This window comes from Montipora capricornis, chromosome 3 (assembly GCF_036669925.1).
Source record: "Montipora capricornis isolate CH-2021 chromosome 3, ASM3666992v2, whole genome shotgun sequence".
NCBI classification, from domain to species: Eukaryota; Metazoa; Cnidaria; class Anthozoa; order Scleractinia; family Acroporidae; genus Montipora; species Montipora capricornis.
In genome coordinates, this window is record NC_090885.1 from 17,341,602 (window position 1) to 17,361,560 (window position 19,959).

The 19,959-nt window shown below is 40.1% G+C and overlaps 3 protein-coding genes across 3 annotated transcripts in view; 1 reads left to right on the forward strand and 2 right to left on the reverse strand.

Annotated features, from left to right (window-relative positions):
- The window catches only part of LOC138042454 (sodium-dependent neutral amino acid transporter B(0)AT1-like), an 18,761-nt gene extending 14,299 nt beyond the window's left edge, over positions 1-4,462 (reverse strand). Inside the window, exons 1-4 of the mRNA XM_068888347.1 lie at positions 3,972-4,462; positions 1,977-2,434; positions 811-921; positions 109-318 (exon numbers count right to left, since the gene is read on the reverse strand). Of these exons, the coding sequence (XP_068744448.1) occupies positions 109-318; positions 811-921; positions 1,977-2,434; positions 3,972-4,224 (1,032 nt within the window). The 5' untranslated portion in view covers positions 4,225-4,462. The remainder of the gene's footprint in view (positions 1-108; positions 319-810; positions 922-1,976; positions 2,435-3,971) is intronic.
- Positions 4,463-5,306: 844 nt separating this feature from the next.
- Positions 5,307-8,501, reverse strand: LOC138039905 (neurofilament heavy polypeptide-like). Its single transcript, XM_068885735.1, has 3 exons — positions 8,362-8,501; positions 5,620-6,172; positions 5,307-5,324 (listed from the first exon to the last, which is right to left on the reverse strand). Exons 1-3 carry the CDS (start codon positions 8,499-8,501, stop codon positions 5,307-5,309), a joined length of 711 nt encoding a protein of 236 aa, XP_068741836.1.
- Positions 8,502-17,311: 8,810 nt separating this feature from the next.
- On the forward strand, positions 17,312-19,621 carry LOC138041165 (melatonin receptor type 1A-like). Its single transcript, XM_068886934.1, has one exon. The coding sequence runs from the start codon at positions 17,336-17,338 to the stop codon at positions 18,263-18,265; it is 930 nt and encodes a 309-aa protein (XP_068743035.1). The 5' UTR covers positions 17,312-17,335; the 3' UTR covers positions 18,266-19,621.
- The last annotated feature ends 338 nt before the right edge of the window (positions 19,622-19,959 follow it).

Here is a 19,959-nt window from a genome sequence, read left to right on the forward strand (position 1 = left end):
CGGTAGATATCTCAGTTCATACTAAACCTTTTTCAAGTGACATATTTACTGTTAAGTGACGGTCGGGGTCTGCCCAGCCGTGTGTTTGTTTCTTTTACTGAATCGTACCTTGAATCCAAGCACTGAGAACACGACCACAGCAGCAAAGACGGAAGTAAAGCTGTCAGTGAGAGAAATGAAGATGGCGTCTCGCTTGCAGTTGTTGCGAATAGGATTGTAGCTTGACATTGCTATGAGTGTACCGAAACCAACACCCACAGAAAAGAAGACTTGTGTGGCAGCATCCAGCCATACAATGGGACTCATCAGTCTAGAGAACTGAACAGAGTGTGAAAAGATGCGCCGGAATTTAATAACTTAAATAACTTAAATAACTTAAATAACTTAAATAACTTAAATAACTTAAATAACTTTAATAACTTTTCTGTCCTTCAAAATGAATAAAGGGGTTTAGTTTCTATAGAAGCTGCGGTGTTGCGCATAGAGAAATCTAGTGAAAGCTGACGTTTCCAGCGTTAGCCCTTCGAAAGAACGAATTGATAAAGCGCTAACGCTGGAAACGTCAGTTTAAGCTTAACCCAACAAGGTGAACTCTACCACAAATCGAATGCTCGTCCTTTCCCGCTCTCCTAACTTCCGTATGTGGATTGCGTGACCGACCCAGCGGTATTGACCCATAGGGTCCTTTGATTTTTCCACAGATCAAGGCTAAAACGAGACATCTCCACCCCCCTCCCCCCCCCCCCGCCTCTTCCTCCGGTTTAAACATGATTTTGTTCATTGATTTTTTAAAGAGGTGTACTTGATTACCTGTGGCTTAAACATGTGAATGATACCATCCAAAGAACCTTTTAGAGTAACCGCTCTTCCAAAGAATATGGCCAACACAATGTAAGGCAATGTGGCAGTTACATACACCGCCTGCAAAGAAAAAGGAAAACGTAACCAAGTGTAATTAGATTTGTGCCACTGAAGATACCCGGCTTTAATTAAGGTCCGTTTACACAAGCGATGAAACTCAAAACATATTCGTCTCACATCCGTATTGAGTCTCGTATCCTGTTTTCAGTAAGGAGGATTCTTTATATGTTTGCCCTGTTGTTAATCCAGCTAAGAAAAGAAAAAAATAAAAATAATTTCCTAACGAGACGGTGCCAACTCAAGTCGGCTTTCTTTCCCGCAAAAAAAACCCCGGCATCCAACCCGCAATCATTCCTCGAAGACGTAAGGGTGGGCATGCACGACTTGCGATCTTCCAATTATTTGTTCCGCGAAAGTTGCATTTGTAATTGTCTCGAAATCATGTAGACTCACAGGAAAGAATAAAAGAGTAGGGTATTCCATTGTTCCCAAAAAGGTGGTTTGCAACCAATCTCTAGAGACACAGAAAACAATATTGCAATGTACAATTTATGATAAACGATGGACCGAGTAGATTCATCGTGTTTTTAAATTTTGACAGCAAATGAACAAAAACCAAGACCTTAAGTGACAGTTATATTTCGGTATAAGCTATACCATCATCAGACTGAAAATGCATACAAAAATTAGGAGCTTAAATAGTTACAAGAGGTATACTCAAGAGAACAGGCATGCGCAGAGTTCCCTGCCTCCACTTAAGACCTTGGTTTTTGTTCATTTGTTGTCAAAATTTAAAGACACGATGAATCTACTCGGTCTATCGTTTATCTTATATGTCCTGAAATTATCATCAGGTTCTGGCTAATGTAAAATTGCTGGTGAACGAACAAAAGCCGAGCTAATGAGAGATCGGTTGTTTTCGTCCCCCAACATGGCGCCGATGACGTCACGTGAAAACCACCTGTAATCAGGCTTTGGAGTAATAACTGCCGCTCTTCCAAAGAATTTAGATGTTCAAATGGGTTTGATATACCACACGACAGCAGTTCACTTATAGCGCGGATATTGCAAACTTAAGTCATAGGTGATAAGAGGAACTACAGCAAAAATGTTACCTTTCCAGCTGACTTGACTCCGCGACTGACGAACAAATACAACACAACCCAAGCCAATGCTAAGACAAGGCAAAGATGCCACTGGAATTCTCCGTTCATCTCTATAGAAGATGCAGCTCCGAGTGCCTTTGTGTACCAGAAATACTGCGTTCTGCCCGACAGGCTACATCCCTCGTTTACGGTACAATTTGGCCCCAATGGACATTTCGAGTAGGGAAGAGGGTCTTGAAATGACATGAACAGGTAAAAAAAGCACCAACCGATAATCATGTTGTAGTACGTGGAAATCAGAAGGCAGACTACCACGGAGGCAAGCCCCACTCCACCTAGGTAAGGGTGAATAGCCCTCCACACGCCGATGGGTCCTTGACGTACGCTTTGGCCAATAGCGAGTTCCAGGAAAAACAAAGGTATGCCGAGTAATACCAGGCTGATGAAGTATGGAATAAGAAATGCGCCTGAGGAAAACGAATTCAAAGCGGACGATAAAGTTCCTTCAACGTTTTCGAAAGAAATTCAACAGAGTACATTAAGTCGAGTTTTCTTTTTTAAGGTGACCAGAAGTAACCCATTAAAGTTTTCCTTATCATGTGACACCTTTTCCCTAAAAATGGAAACTGCCGGCCATTTTGTAATTTCAAAATCTCGACCGGCTGCCGGACACATAGACACAGAATTTTAGTTATGGCATATTTGGCCAAAATTCTCACTTTGTGGGAGGCGCGGTGGCCTCATGGTTAGTGCGCTCGACTCCGGATCGAGTGGTCCGGGTTCGGGGCCTGGCCAGGGACATTGTGTTGTGTTCTTGAGTGACCAGACACTTTACTCTCACGGTGCCTCTCTCCACCCAGGTGTATAAATGGGTACCGGCGTAATGCTGGGGGTAACCCTGCGATGGACTAGCATCCCATCCAGGGGGAAGTATAAATATTCCTAGTCGCTTAATGCTACTGAAACCGGAGATAAGCGCCGGCCTGATGGGCCTTCTGGCTCGTAAGCAGTGACTTTACTTTATGAATGCTACCGATAAATAAAAACGTTCTGGCTAGTTCTCATTAGTCTCCGATGAGTAATTTTGAAGCGCGCAACTAAAATGATTTTCTGTTTTTTTTATAAATATATTGCCCGTTTTCTTTCAAAACTCCTGTCTTTTTTTCTTATTTTTGCATGTGTGTATTAAACCCTGAGCAGGTCCTGTCAATCCATTGTTTCCAATAGTTATCAAAGAGCGCACGTGAAATTCTGAATTCCTTACTCTTCGTCGAGTCAGCTTTTTTCTAGCTAAGTTTTGGCGCCGAACATCAATTATTCTAATCTCACTAAAAAAAATAAACTGGACAAACGAACAACAACGTTCACGATAGGACTATTTGCAAGACAAAAAAAAAAAAAACTTGGGACAAGAATCTTTTTCAGAAAAATTACGAATATTCTCTTTCGTAAATTTCAAAAGATACTCTGTTCGAAAAACTCGTTTTCTTTCCTCTTCGCAAATTTTCCGCCCTACCTTAAAAAAATAAAAAAACAGAGGATATGAAAAACCACTCTGTGGGATTATGCATAACCTGTGGCCTAGAGGAAAAGAAATATTTAGATCTCAGCGCATCGTTACTGACGAGTTCGTAGTGAACAGTTCACAGAAAAGTTTTAACCCGACTGATATCACTTCGTCACTCTCATTAAAATTAAGATTGATGTTATGATACTGAGCTTTTCTTGTTATTTTGAAACAGTTTGGCCGTCGACGCCAGGATTATCTTTGTGTTGCTTTTGATTTTATGTACAAACGAATGAACATTTCTTTTTTAATCCGAAAATAACTTGGGGCGAAAATTTTCATGTGATCCGCGGCTATCCAAAAAATTAAAATTTATCAACAGGTCACGACTCGTAATGATAGAATCGTAAGTAATTTTCCACTTAGTTGTAGCGTTGTTTAAAGAAACAAAGCGGCTACAGAACGATAGCCTTAATTATTTCGTGAATCTTTCTCACCTCCTCCGTTTTTCTGACACAAATAAGGAAATCTCCACAAGTTCCCGAAACCTACGGCAAATCCAACAGTTGCAAGAATGTAATCTGCTTTATTGCTCCACGTGTGTCGTTGAACCATCTCGATTTCGCTGCTTACAGTATCTCTCTCCGAATTCTGTTCACCTTTCGTGTCCACTTGTTCATCGACTTCATTTTCTGCCGAAGTCAGAGCCAAAACTACCTTTCCGCCATCTTTTTGCTTTTTTCGTGGCATTTTGGTCTCTTTTTTTCACTTTCTGAGCGACGGGCTGAAAAACAAACTTTTCATAAACAAAGCATCATGAATAATCATATATCAGAAACCAGTTTTTTACATCACAACGGCACGTTTGACTGGTTGCAGAAAATGCTTGTTTAAAATCCCGGTACTTATTAAGTTCTGTTTTGAAAAATTGATGAGCAACGAATCGTAAGCGTAATTTGAAAAAAAAAAGTTGATGTATTTGTTACTTCCATCCCAAGCGGGCGAATTATATTAGAAATTTCGATTAAGTCGGATACGTAATCATTGCATCATCTTTCGCTTTGCAAAATCGCACTTTGGAATGAATGAAATTTAATTTAAATATATATGTATGAACATTTTCTCTGACAAATCGAAGAAAGCGTGAAATCTAGAGGAGCATCAAGACCATCAACTGATCTCGCCACCAAAAATTATGCATAGTGTTTCAATCTCTCTACAATAGCGAGTGCCAAAGGCGTCATTTTGAGGTTAGATCACATCTGAAAGTCATGCAACTGCAAATATGTCGGTTTGTGCAAACAGTATTTGTCAATAAAACGTCCTGATTGGAATAGAAGGCATAATTTCAAATGACAAGTTGGCTACAATTGTACAATTGTTGGGGGAGGGAGGGGGGGAGGGAGGGGGGGGGGGTGCGATCGAGGCTAAAGTGGACTATACAAAAATTTTATTAATGACTGTCTTTCTGAGCTGCTTATTTAGGTCATGAAACAAAATAGATGAGAGCCTCGTTAAACTGAACCATACATCTACATCTCCGTAAACATCTACATCCACATTTTAAAAGCATCTTTAATTGGCATCTTAAATATTCGAGTTTAAAAATAAAGTTCATTGTACTGTTGATTGCGCCTGATAACATGAAGAATTCGGCTTTTTCTGCGTTTGTATCTCGAAATTCATTGTTCCTTGATGAGTTGAACAGAGAAACCGCACCAACTGTCAAGCGGGATTTGCAGAAATAGCTTTCATTGCATGGATAAGGTCTGACTAGGCTTAGCTACATAATTCCGGAATTTTTTTGGGAATGTTAGACATCAAAAAGAATTTTAGAAACACTCGGGAATCTTAGAAAAAAAAAAATTGACAATTTCGAGAATTTTAGGGAAATTTGAATTTTCACCTGACTTGTTGGAAACTTTTCACAGGCAAAAACGTTGACAAAACGTGTTTTTTTGTATTCCAACGTACCAAGGAGAGGGGCCAGTCCGTTCATATCCATTCCTTATCAGCGGTTATTCCCCAAGAGGGGTCCTACAGTGCATCGAAGCAGCGGTTTCTCACCGAAACTTACCTAGTTTGGTAGGTACGTTATGTATGGGGACATATATTGTATAATTGTACCGTATACATCATACGTACCTTTCTTATCCTTCTTAGCTTACTTCGACGCTTGGGCTGCTTGAAGCGCTTGGGTTCCTTGGTTTGCTTGAGGTGCATAGGTTGCTTGAAAAGCTTGGATTGCTTGAGGTGCTTAGGTTGTTTGAAGTCCTTGGGTTGCTTGAGGTGCTTCGGTTGCTTAAGAATAGATGCTTTGCTTGCTTGAGGTGCGTTGATTGCTTGGAGTGCTTTGCTTGCTTGTGGTGTTTTGGTTGCTTGAGGTGCTTTGATTGCTTGGGGTGCTTCGCTTACTTGAGGTGCTTTGCTTGCTGGAAGTGCCTTGATTGCTTGGGGTGCTTTGCTTGCTTGGGGTGCTTTGCTTGCTTGAGGTGCTTTGCTTGCTTCGGGTGCTTTGCTTCCTTGAGGTACTTTGCTTGCTTGAGGTGCTTTGCTTGCTTGGAGTGCTTTGCTTGCTTTACATGCTTTGCTTCCTTGGGGTGCTTTGCTTGCTTGAGGTGCTTTGATTGGTTTACATGCTTTGCTTGCTCGAGATGCTTTGCTTGCTTGAGGTGCTTTGCTGGCTTGAGGTGCTTGGCTTGCTCGAGATGCTTAGCTTACTTGATTTGTTGCATATTACTGTAACATTGTTCTTTGGTCAGTACTGCCATTTCGTCTGGGTATTGTCTTGCTGCATTAGACGAGGCATAACGTTTCCACGCATATTTCGGTCATTTCGTAATTGTTAGTTGTTTTCTTTAGTTGCCCTTTTTGAAGAACCGGTATTGTTATTGTATATCCAACTATTCGCACTCAGTGTCTTAAGTTAGTGTGATCAGTGTGGTCAGCATCCTAAATATACTCAACTTCTATTTATAAGGGAAAACGTCGGGCGTGGCGAACTAGCAAGCGACACACCTCAAGCAAGCAAAGCACCCCATGCAACCAAAGCACCCGAAACAAGCAAAGCACCCCAAGCAATCAAAGAACCTCAAGCAAGCAAAGCATGTAAACCAAGCAAAGCACCTCAAGCAACCCTTTGGCGGGTTTGGGCGAGGAGACGGCTGATACTTCAGGCTGTATTATTATTATTATTTCACACTTGGATGGATTAAACTTCATTTGCCATACCATGTATGCCTTGCGGGCACTATACATAAATTAACATATAATCAAAAAGAGGGGATTGCTAGTTCCTACAGAATTCTTGAGAGAGATGCTTTGGTTCATACTACAAGAGAAGTCATTCCATTTCTGCAGAATATACTATTTACAGATCGACCCACGGAACAAAAATGTGAACAAACGAGTCAGATTAAACTTTTTGCAAAGCTTTGTTTAAAACTCGTTGATTAACGGCGTTCAAGCAGAATGCCCGACCGAGGAGCATATCAAACTTTTATACATCGAGTTGTTGCAATTGGTACCGGTTTTTACGTCAGATGACACCGGGCAGCTATGCGAGAAGGCCATGTGAGGATGGCGAGGAATCAATGGCTTATAAATACTCGAACGCCGAGCTCGACAATTTTTTTGGTACGCCGCGGTTGAAGGATGTGATTCATGTACACTACCTGAATTACATCGCACACATTGTCAGACGCGACTACGCCCACCCGACCAAAAGGGCGTTATCTATACAACCGGATCGCTCCCATTCGTATTCGGTGTGGACAAAAGCGAATTTCATTCTCGAGAAAAATCTTTCGCGGGAAGACCTAATCAAGAGAATACTTAATCGGTCAACATTTCAACAGCTTCTGCGGCAGCGATTCCCGAAGTTACGCAAAAAACGCACCAGACGCAACTCTCAAGCCCACGTGGCCAACCAGACCGGAAGCAGCAGCTAACGCGACGGAGAAAGTATAACCAATGATGATGATGATGATGAACAGTAATGGGTACCAAAACGGCGTGTCCTTTGCCAACATTTTCATAGAGACAGAGATACTCAGACAGAGCCCCACTAAACTGCTAGTGCGGAAAAGAACACAACCAGAGACAAAATAGAAAACTTCATTGTAAAAGCAAACAACTTTCACAACACGATCAAATTTACGGCTGACATTCTTGAACACAAAAGTGTGCAAGGGCGACAGATTTAACAGGGAATCTCGCGGCCTTGACGTGCAAACTCACTATAAAGAGACAGAGACCTTTCAATACGCGAATTTGAATTCGTGTCACCCACTAGGCGTTACCGAAGGCTTCGTAAAAGGGGAAGCACTACGGCTTCTGCGAACGAATTCTTCTAACTACGTTTGATGAAAAAATGAGAAATTTCAAAACACACCTTTTCAGCAGAGGATAACCAGAGAACATGGTTGAAAAACAGCTGTCTGAAGTGACACTGAGCACAAAAGGTCACTAGAAATGCACACTGCAGAATACTGCCTTTTGTCACACAGTGTTACTCGGCACTTCCTAACTTGAAGAACATACTTATCGGGAAATGGCACTTAATTAATTCAAAACCAACCACACTTAAGAGAAATATTTAAGCAGCCTCCCCGTCTATCATATCACAAAGAAAAATCCCTTAAAGATGTCCTGATCAGAGCAAAACTCTGAAAGCACACGAACGTTTGCGAACAAATGGTTATGACGTTATCGTTCTACCGTTCTTCCGTCAGTACTCTCAACTAACCGAGCTCAAGGTTCTATCTTGCATAGGTCTTCCAGACTTTACCGCATTCACGAGGAATCCTGTAAATCACTCTATCTTGATTAGTAGGCTCGACAGCGTCTTTCGGCCGTACTAGATGTGATCTTAATGTAGTCTCCGACCTGAAAACAGCGCGTATGCCTTGTGGCTTTAGGCAGCGGGGAAGTTGTTCGGATAGGCCTTTGACATAGGGTAAAACCGCAGTAGACTTGTACTCGATCGTGGGCTCAGCACTGCTACTCGGTTTCCTAGTCTTGGTCATTTTCTGCAAGAAAGAAAGAGGGTGACCATTAGAGACAAGAACAGAAGACAGGTGTTTCTTCTCCTTGGAGATAACAGAGGGTTTTTTCTACGAGACGTTTGGCGCGCTCGTAGAGGCACTTGAAAATACCACGTTTTACTGATTGCGGGTGGTGAGAATCATAGGCTAAGCACTGATCAGTGTGCGTAGGCTTCCTGTATACGCTGGTGGTGAGGCGGCCGTCCGATTCTCTTGAAACTGCGGTGTCAGGGAAAGCGAGTTTGTATAGTCGTTCTCCGTCTCCATGGTGAAGCGAATGGAAGGCTGCCGGTTATTCAGATGCTGTAAGAAGCTATCAACGTTTCCACGATCCAGGATGGTGAAAGTGTCGTCAACGTAGCGTTTCCAGATCCTAGGTTTGCAGACCGAAGTACTTATTGCCCGTTGTTCGAAACTCTCCAGGTATAGGTAGACAGAAGCGAAGTTATATTCAAGTTTTCTGTGTTTTGATTTGTGGAAACCAATGCCAGGGTTCAACCGTGCTGTTTTTGGTTGCGATACTTGTAGACGGACGAAAGGGATAGGTATCTTTAAGTTGCCTCTGTCAGGCAATCGACGAAAGCAGTGGGAAATGGAGACAGGAATGGCTTGATGAAATAAAAAAGTCTAATAACGGAGGTTTTCGACAAACAATTGAGAGTAAAAATTAGTGATAATAATTTTGAATGACGTTTCGATGATTCGTTCATCATTTTCAAATTCGTAAAAACTAAAAACTAAAAGTCAGATTCTTGTGAGTTCTTTAAATACTAAGAATGTGTGTGAAAATCTCGTTGCAAGAAATTAAAAACACTGCAATGTGGAACGTAGAGGGTAACAATTAGGTACTAAATAGTTTTGCTTTGATTGAGTCAGATTGAGTGTTTAGCTAAGGTTTCTTTTCTTGGATAAAAAGCATTTCGTAAACTAAGCAAAGGTTTTCCAACGCATTGAGGAACACAAGCACTCTGCTATTGGAAAAGACCTGCCAGATGCCCACAATCAGAAGAACAAAGATCTTCAGGAACAATTTACCATTCTTAAGAAATGCTGTGGAAAATTTGAATGCTTAGTTTACGAAATGCTTTATCCGAGGTTGAGAATTTAATAACAAAGAAATCCGGAGTTTGAGTAGCCAATCAGCGCGCGAGTTAAATGCTATCCACTGTTTTAGTTTATACTAAAAAGAATTATTTAATTCTCAACCTCGGATAATGCATTTCGCGTGCTCTGATTGGTTCACTCAATCTCGGTTATCAGCTCATATACCTTGGTTTGACCTTATATGGTAAATGAATGCGTTAAGCGTTGCTAAACTAAAAATGTTTTCGTCGGAATGCCAAATTTCTCTTTGAATAAAGCCAAAAAGGAGAAAAAAACTTTTTTTGTGGAAAGTTTGGATCAATTCCGACGTTTAGAAGTACGCGAAAAGGCAAGAACTGTTTTTGTGATGAGCCTGCGTCTGTCTGACAACAAGGTATTACACAACATCGTATCAGTTCTCATCAAGTTTTTTTCGATTTCGCTCGGATTTGCTCGCTTTTTCCGCTCCTAATTCGTACTTCCAAATTTTTGGGGGTGAAGGAATTTAATAAAACAATTATTCCATTCGCGCTTGTTGGATATGAGAGTGGTTATAGCCAACTCGGCGCTACGCGCCTCGTTGGCTTTTTACCATCTCATATCCTACGCGGGCTCATGGTATAATTGTTAATTATTAAATTCTCAACCTCGGATAATGCATTTCGCGTGCTCTGATTGGTTCACTCAATCTCGGTTATCAGCTCATATACCTTGGTTTGACCTTTTATGGTAAATGATTGCGTTAAGCGTTGCTAAACTAAAAATGTTTTCGCCGGAATGCGAAATTACTTTTTGAATAAAGCCAAAAATGAGAAAAAAACTTTTTTTTGTGGAAAGTTTGGATCAATTCCGACGTTTAGAAGTACGCGAAAAGGCAAGAAATGTTTTTGTGATGAGCCTGCGTCTGTCTGACAACAAGGTATTACACAACATCGCATCAGTTCTCATCAAGTTTTTTTCGATTTCGCTCGGATTTGCTCGCTTTTTCCGCTCGTATTTCGTACTTCCAAATTTTTGGAGTTGAAGGAATTTAATAAAAAAATTATTCCATTCGCGCTTGTTGGATATGAGAGTGGTTATAGCCAACTCGGCGCTACGCGCCTCGTTGGCTATTTACCATCTTATATCCAACGCGCGCTTATGGAATAATTGTTAAGTGTTCACCTCCGAGCAATTCGCGCGGAATTTGGGCCCGAAAATGTTGTAATCTTTGCAGGAATAAATGAGTTAAAATCATCTTTTTGTGCTATATTAGCTCACTGTTTGAGCATATACTAAAACAACTATTCACCTCAGTGTCGGTGGCTAGTGATGGATATTTACCACTCCACTTCGCGGCTCGGTAAATATCCATCACTAGCCACCTCCACTTCAGTGAATAGTTGTTAATTGACCAATCTTTGGCCTTCCTTCTTTGGTGCGATTAACAAGCGATTGCTGCAGCCTTTTTAATCTTACAGGCCACAAGACTGATTATGTTATGTCAGGAATGAGAACGAGACTTAATTAAAGGCTAATTTCAAGACTTTTAAAGTGGGATGTTAACTGTCTCAGAATTGCTTTGTATTCGTACTGTATAATAACCTGGGAATTAAAAAATGATAATACAACTTTAGTTAATTAGTTATATCAGAAACCCATAAGGGTTGAAACGTGTAACGCACGTTCACAGCTTCCGAATATCCAGTACAAACTGATTGGTTGAATGTTTCAGTGCTAAGTACCATATTTGGAAACCCCTCGCTCTTGGTGTTCCAAATATGGTACTTAACAAATTGAATATTCAGAAGCTTGTTTCCTAGCACACAAGGGGCCGTTACACGTTTCAACCCTCATGAGTTTCTGGTTACATGCAATGTGTTTTTCACCTGAAAACTTTCAGGAGCCATTATGTTTCTCTCAGTAGAACTGCTTCAGTGTTATTGGCAAGTGTATTTATTTAATATCTTCCTGCAAAAATGGTAAATGTGGAAGTATGGTACTAAGTTTGCTATGGAATTAAATGCTTTTATTCCCTTTCATTTTTCTTAAAACTGTTCCTGCAAGTTGTACACGTAGTTTGCTCTTGTAATAAGTTATGCTTCGTTGTGATTGAACTGTTTAGTACTGCCTGGTGAATTATCATCATTACCATTACCAACAAGAAGGTCACTAGTAGAATTTGCAACTAATCCTATGATTTGCATCATAAGGTATTGTTGGATTCACGCGACAATAATGCCGCTCCAATTTATTTAACTGATATGTATGATTTTTGTGATGTTAAACCCTGTCCCTCATTAAAAAATAATAATAAACAATTTTTGGTAGTTATTATTAAAAATAAATTTTGTTTCAGTTTTAAACACAGAAAAACAATGTACACACTGGCTTTTTGGATCCTTTCCATCATAGGTAATAGAGGGGACTAGTTTAGAAGCTCGGCAAACATCATAGGAGAAAACAAAGATGCCAAGATTTAGGTTGGAAAGTCCACGACTGTGCACAATCTTTTGTTTTGTGCTCATACACTATGCATGAATTACGTAACAACACGTTTCTATTAGTTAGTTCCTCAGTACGGAGTAAACAACTATTGTGTTTTGTGCACGGTCAAGGCCAAAAAAGAGAACAAAAACCTACAACAAAGAAAGCTGTTGGGTTTCATAACCATACCCGTCTATTAACTATGTTTCCATGAATATTCCTTTTCTGTGTATACCTTTACACATGCTTTATTTCTTGTAGTTGGGCACACTGACAAACAGAGGTTTGGCTGTTTGCTTCTCTTTTTTTTTGTTTTCCAATTAGATTTATCACTAGGCAATTCAGGCTCAAAAACACCTGCCACATGATCCCCCAGCGTTCCACCTTCGTGCTTCAGATACAAGTCTTTAACCTTGGTTTTTTCGTTGTACGACAGTAGCTGTTTCTTTGTCGCTTTGACAAGATGTCACGGATGAAACTTCCGCTTCAGGGCTGCTGCAATCGCGCTTTTTTCATGATTTTTCCAAGCATTTTGTACTTGATACTTGCAAGCATCACAAATAGCTTGGGGTTTAGCCTTCCATCGCAGGCTACTGTTTGCGGCAGGTACAAAACGCAGGGCACAGGGCACAGGGCACAGGGCACAGGGCACAGGTCATTGTTTTACCTATACAGAAAGTATCCTAAACATTCAAAAAAGCTAACCTTAGGCCTAAAAACTTTTCTTTAGGCCTAATTAGGCCTAAAATTAGCTTTTATGAATGTTTAGGATACTTTTCTTTAGGCCTAATTAGGCCTTAAAAGGCCTAATGAGGCCTAATTAGGCCCTAAGGTTAGCTTTTATGAATGTTTAGGATACTTTCTGTATAGGTTAAATAATGACCTGTGCCCTGTGCCCTGTGACCTGCGTTTTCAGAGGCACCCAACGACCTCTTTGTTGTAAAATGTATTATTATACCCCAGTGAATGAAAATAAATGTTAAGGCATTTTCAGGTGTTTTTCAGTGTTGCTGGGAAAACATTATCTGTTCCTTTTTACCAGCAAGACACACAAGAAATTTCCCAGCCAGCTAGATAAAATTGGTTGGTTTCCCAGCCAGCTGATCAAATTTATTTCCCAGCCAGGAATTCCGCGCGCTTTCAAATCCCTCGATCCAAAACGACCGAACAAAAGCGACAAAACAGGTTTTTTCCGCAAGCCCAATCACTCTGACCAGGCGTCGTATGTTTGTGACTACTCTGTGGGAGAGGGAAGGGGTTCTTTTTTTTTTTTTTAGTCGTCCTCAGTCTTCAGAGTTTCTACAGCCAGCTCGGGTTGAAATGCTACAAAAAGTCAGTAATTCCCAGGCAAAACCTCTATCAATAACAAAATTTCCCAGCCAGCGAATCGAAACACCTGTATTTTTGCCAGCCAGCAAGATTCCTCTGGGGAACAGATAATGTGAGGAACAGATTCGTTGGGTGCCCCTGCGTTTTGTACCTGCCGCTATTGTTTGCTACACACGTCTCAAAAATTCTTACAAAATCGTCAGCTTAACATTTGTTTCATCGCACTTTGCCGCACAGACAGCAACAATTCACAAAAACACTTTTAGGCTGATCCCTGCAAAACTTTATTTAACAGCGAGGCAATACACAAATCCTTTGCATTTAGGTTAAATGCGACAAGATAAATTTCCCGCGCAAAACAACAAGTTGAATTCTGCGCGGCCGATAGCAATACTTATACCAAAAAGGCAAAATTAATTCGCGACGGTGATATTCAAGAAGCGGAACACAAAAACACGACCAATACCTTCCCTTGCAATAGTCTCGTCGGCTCTTCCAGGGTGTTTTGACCAAGCATTTTGATTTTACACATGTACAGATAATGGCCCCCACGTAACAAAATCTTCTAGGTCTGGCGGGTTCCTTTGCGACCCAAATTTTCGCCGCATAGTATGTCTGTTTTGTGAGCCCGACAAGGAGAGCGATAGAAAAAAATGGCGACGGTTGATATAGTATTTAACCTTTGATATAAGGAATCACGAACTGACCTCACTGTATGAGGTTCTCTGATTGGGCGGAAAAAAGACAATTGCGGAAATTTCCGCCCAATCAGAAAATCAGAACTTAAGTCGCTCTGTAACTCGTCCGTTAAAGGTGTGTTCCCACGGGCTCTTCTCGCCTTACATGAAAACTTTACGCCAGTCCCGATTCTAACGTTTCGTGGACCATGAAACCTCCGTTGACTGTCGCACGTCTCCATCTTGCTTTCAATCCATCGCAATCGGAGAAATATTGTTCAAATTTAATGCTGGATTTGCTTTATATTAATAGTGTTATTATTCCTTTAATTTTTGTTTTATAGCTAATTGGTAGTTATGTTTATTTAATAGTTATTGATATATCGGCCGCGAATTCGCCATGTCGACAGTGGGAAACACCAGTGGATAACTGAGCAGTTTAACCGTGATGAAGTGACGATGACAACTTGCAGATACATCCGAAAGAAGAACTCAGAGACCTGAGCCACGGTAGTCAGTTCGGGATCACTGGAGTTCCAGTTTCATTTGCTGAAGTCATTGCTTGTACTGATCATGAATGAGCTACATTTGTTCTCCTCTGTGTTTGAATTTTATTCTCTGTAATATTTTCGGAAGTTGTTCAGGAAATCTTAATCTTATATCAGACAACCTATGGCTGAATGATTTTGTGTCTTATAAAGCTTATGTCTTGGTCAAACGTTCCTGGTATTGACCAAAAGGAGCAAGCTGTTTGCGTGCGTGACTCGATTGAAGCAGAGTCTTTAAGAGCAACTGATCACCACAAATTGTATATTATCGAACAAAATACTAGTACTTCTTCTTTATATTTTTGTAAAAAAACAAACGTTTAACCCTTTTTACAAGAACGAAGAATCGAAGACAATAAATATGTACTTTATCGATGTCGGTTTGATATTTGAACTGTTTGAATCGCGGTCGCGATGCGAGCCGCTTCAAGTGAGGAAACCCGAATATCTTTGATTAGTGTTAGAGCCGCGCTTTGCTTTATTTATTGGAAATATACATTTGAATTCTTCAAGCCAACTTCTCTTCCATTCACTTATAGAAAAGGACACCAATGTTGCTTATTTTCTCCCCATCAAGCAGATTAAAAACATAAACAAACGCGCGCAAACCATGCCGTTCGACAGAGTCTTAAAGTTCGAACATGATCAATCCACAAAAACACAAAAATCTCACAAAAACCTTTTCCAACCAAAAGTTTTATTGAAGAAAAAATTTCCCATTTCATTGCCTGCGTTCAAACAAGCTTAACACGCCCTGTCAAAAACCACGCGCAACTAGATTCCCACCAGTGTTCGAGATTGAACCATTTACTGAAGAACCATTTCTTTCAATAGTGCAGCACAAAAATGGACCACAAGCTTTCTTTCAAAAAATTCTTGACTAACAAAATTAGTTGAAATCTCAAAGACTGCAGAGTTGAGTACAATAAATTATGAATAGCCAGAAAATTGGAAACACAGATCCACTCAAGATGTTCGATTCCTTCTCAGATATCCAACCCGAAAAAGTTACCAGAGAATTTCCCGTTTGGTTCCAGTGTTGTACGTAACATTACGGGTAGTAAAATATTAGCGAGAATTCGACGAAGAGGTAAATGCGACTAAATTTCTTGTGTGCGTTGCGACGTTTATTTTAAGCTTCTTATGCAAATTATTGACAGACTATTAAACTGAAAGGTTTGGATTAGGGTTAGAAAGAAAGATCGTTAAAAATCTTTATTTTTGAGTGTTTATTTGGATCTAAAGATGCAACACTTGGCGAGAAATATTTCAAGTGAATAGGATGAAAAAAATTCGCAGAAATTTGTCTTTTAAAGAAATATTGTTGGCTTCTCAAATTATCTTCAATTCGGCATAAGAATGACTAAACAAATCTTTTTATGACGTTAAAAACTATGGCTACCTGTTAATCATTTGCCAGAAAAAAAGCGGAAAATTCCTGTCATCTTTATGGCAGAAAATAAATACGGGGCCGAAATTTTTTTCGGATACCGAGTAGAATTCTAGCAGAATAAGGCCCGGGTTAAACGCCGTACTTCACATGAGCCGAATTCAATTCAACTAACTTACACGAATCAAGTTCATGTGAAGTACGGCGTTCGACCCAATTAAGTTCGACTGGTTTTATTTGGATCGGCTGAGGCGTTCTTCACGGCCACTCCAGGCGGGAATAACGGCTGAAGATCGCCTTTGAGTCAAACGCCGATCTTCACATGAGCCGAACCAAATGCATAATCATGTTGATGTATGAGACAGCCTCGATCTCGGTTTTGCTATTTATTTTCGTGGTCAGTTAAAGTTTCGACGTTTGACTCAACAGGCGAACTTAACTAGTTTGGGTCGACCTAAACTGTAATTAGGTTCGGCTCATGTGAAGTACGGCGTTTAACCCCGGCCTAAAAGGGTCCGAGCAGAATAAGCGATTTTTACGAGCGCTGCCGGCAGGCAGAATAAGCCATTTTACAAGCAAAATTTATCCAAGGCGTGCATTCGTTTGCCAGATTTCATAAGCAGTTCCCTTCAATTACATGTAACTATGGACTGACATTTTCATTAATTCTTGAACGATGAAGAGGATGATTGACCTAGGAAATGGTTGTCAAGTAGTTTTTTGCTCGATTCAATTTCTTAACTAAATAAATGCACCTTGCATTTTGTCAACAAGAAATGTGGGATGTTAATAACATTATTTCAAGAAGAGCTACCATTGGTCTTGACTTGATTCGAGTTGATTTCTGTGTACAATGTCCCTAACTACTGCACCAGAGCTAAATACCTTGACAAAGTTCGTTATTATTTGATTCTTCCGCTTTTGCGAATTTTAAACCGAGCCAAGAACCAAGTACCTAAAGTACCGAGGCAAGTACCTTCACCGTTTCACTGCCGAAGGCTTCCCCATTGACGAGTAAAATCGTCTGGCGTTAGAGAGAGTAAAATCTATTACTGTTAATTAAATTATTATCCTGGCATCTTTATTACTTCTTATTAATAAACGATGAAAGAATGAGAAGGATGATGATTGGTCAGTGTAGGATCTTTAGCTCGGAAAAAGATGTCAAGTGTATGTTTGCTCAAGACAAATTCAAATTCATAAATGAACGCATCTTGCATTACGTCAACAAGAAATTTGGGATGTAAATTAGCTTAAATTACATTATTCCTTTAGCAGAATTGTTGTCAAATGGAAGAAGGGCTCGTGTTGGTCTTTGACAAAATGCCTGCAGGGGATAAGCGACTTGCGCAAGACATCGCTAATCGACCGAATTCCCTTATCGCAATTGAAGCAACCGTTCTACTAATTATCAACTGCTTAGCTTTGTTAGGAAATGGTTTGGTGTTCGTCGTGGCTTACAGAAATCGTCGCCGCCTTACTATGACAGATGTTCTCATAGTCGCTCTTTCCAGCACGGACCTTCTCGTGGCTGTAACAGTGATGCCCTTATCCGATGGAGCGATCATCAAAGGGGTTTGGATTTACAACCAATCGCTTTGCCGCTTTCAAGGTTTCTGCCTCATAACTTTTTTCACAGCATCTTTAAACAGTTTATCACTCATCGCCATTAACAGATATTACTGCGTTGTTAAACCCAACCAATACCGAACGGTCTTTTCGACCAGAAATACAATTTGTTTCCTTGTCATCGCCTGGATAGTCACCTTCAGTTTTTCGATTCCGCCACTAATATTTGGATCAGACAACTACACCTTCCAACCTGGAAAAGTGATGTGCCTTTACCCCTTCGAGCTTAACGCTGCATACACAGTTGCCCTTGATGTTACATTCCTCGCAGCTCCAACCGCTGTCATGTGCTTCTGTTATTGGCGTGTTTATCGCATGCTTTGGCGGCGCAATCGCGTGATGTCAGAAAAAGCCTACACACTGAACGTTCGAGAAGCCAACATCACTAGAACCGCCCTTGTTGTTGTGTTTAGCATGGTACTCTGTTGGCTTCCCGGTATGGTCATGGATGCGATCGATTTTGCAACAGCCTCCCTACATCACCCGCGCCAACTGTACTTGTTCTATACTTTCCTGATGTTCTTGTCCTCCACTGTCAACCCGTTCATTTATGCTCTTTTTAGCAAGCGATTTAGAAAAGAGTTTCGCAAGGTTCTTCATCAAGTGTTCCCCAAAATAACCTGAATGAGACTTCAACAAGAATTACGGAAATTTAAACACCTTCCAGTTTCCGTATCTGCGGGTGGTTTGTTGACATGAAACAGGCAGGAGTAATTAAGGTAGCTGACAGGGAGTTTAAGAAACGACAACGCAAAATATATATATATATTATTGCAGCACGCCTTCAGGCTCGCCATTCAGGTCTTGGCCCTTTTTTCTGCAAAACAGAAGAATTGTAGCTAGCCTAGGATGGCAGAAGCTACAATACTCGTCACATTTGTTGGAACACCCATCTCCGTTTCCCCCCTCCTTCAATATTGATTTCAATGTTGATTTCAAAACTACTAGAAGTTGTCCGAAAATTGTTTCTAACAACATTGAATTGGGGGGAGGGGGGAGAAGACGGGATAAGCTGCCATCTTGTAACACGACGATTCTACACCATTCGTGTAACGTTTTCCAACGAAATGTGTCTAGTATTGTAGGAACCAATCCACTTGGCCCATACTTTGCTTAATTTTGTAGCACATGACGGCAGAAATGGAATAATCGAAAAATACTTATATAAATATATATAATTTTGTTTATTAAAGATTCTTAAGAATACACAATATTGACTTCACAAACAGACGGAATATAATAGAAAAACGAAAAAAATAATACAATTCACAATGGTTAAAGTTCAAAGAAAAAGGATTTACGTAATAATAATAATAATAATAACTTAAAAACTTATATAGCGCATGCTTCATGACAGAATGATCGTATTGCGCTACGTAATGGAAAGCACAAAGATTGTGGGGGGAAGGGGGCGGTCATGTTTCAGGCATTTATACTAGAAGTCGAAACAGTGAAGAAGATTTCCTATTTACTGACTTACTCCGGTTTGCTGCAATCTTTTTTTTTTTTTCTATTTGGTATGCATCTCTGACCTTATAAGGAATTCAAGGAGTTGCGTTATTTAACTTGCATTTGTAAATACGAAAATTTAGCCAACAGTAATAAAAGTCTTTGTTTAGCCAAGAGTAGAAATCATCTCAAAAGATCTCGGTCGCATCAAAAAAAAAAAAAACAGTACTCATTAACAGTACTCATTAACCTGAATTGTTCTAATGGAGACAGATTTACATTTAATGGCTTAGAACCTTTCACAAAAATTCGTTATTAGATAGAGGGTCTTCAATCGAACTAATATACCTTTCAGAAATAAATGCTTTTCGAAAAACGAGAGCTTTTGTATATTAAGGTAAAGGGGAAGCTTTCGGTATCAAAAACTGCTCTTACGAATAATTGCTCCACCCACTTTAGACAGGAAAAAAATAATAATAAAATGTTCCACCTGAAGAACTAATACGATTTTCATCCGCATGTATTTTTTCTTAACACCATTAGCCTCTGCGCCTCAATGATCACTGAATTGAATGTCCAACAGTTTAAGACCACCGTTCCCGATGGAAATTCCCCTTTCGTAAACGGTCGTTGCCGTTTGAAACGGTCGATGCAATTTATAACGGTCGACTACACACTTCACTTCAAAGAAAATTAAAAGAAACAAACTAAGAAAAAAAGTTAACAAAAATTAAAACAAAAAAGGAAAAAAAAAAATTTATAAAAGAAAAACTGGAGGAAAAAAAAAGTCACTCGAACACGGGTTCTTACCCCTCACCCTAAAAAGAACCCGAATCCGAACCCTAACTCATATGACCAGCGAGACACAA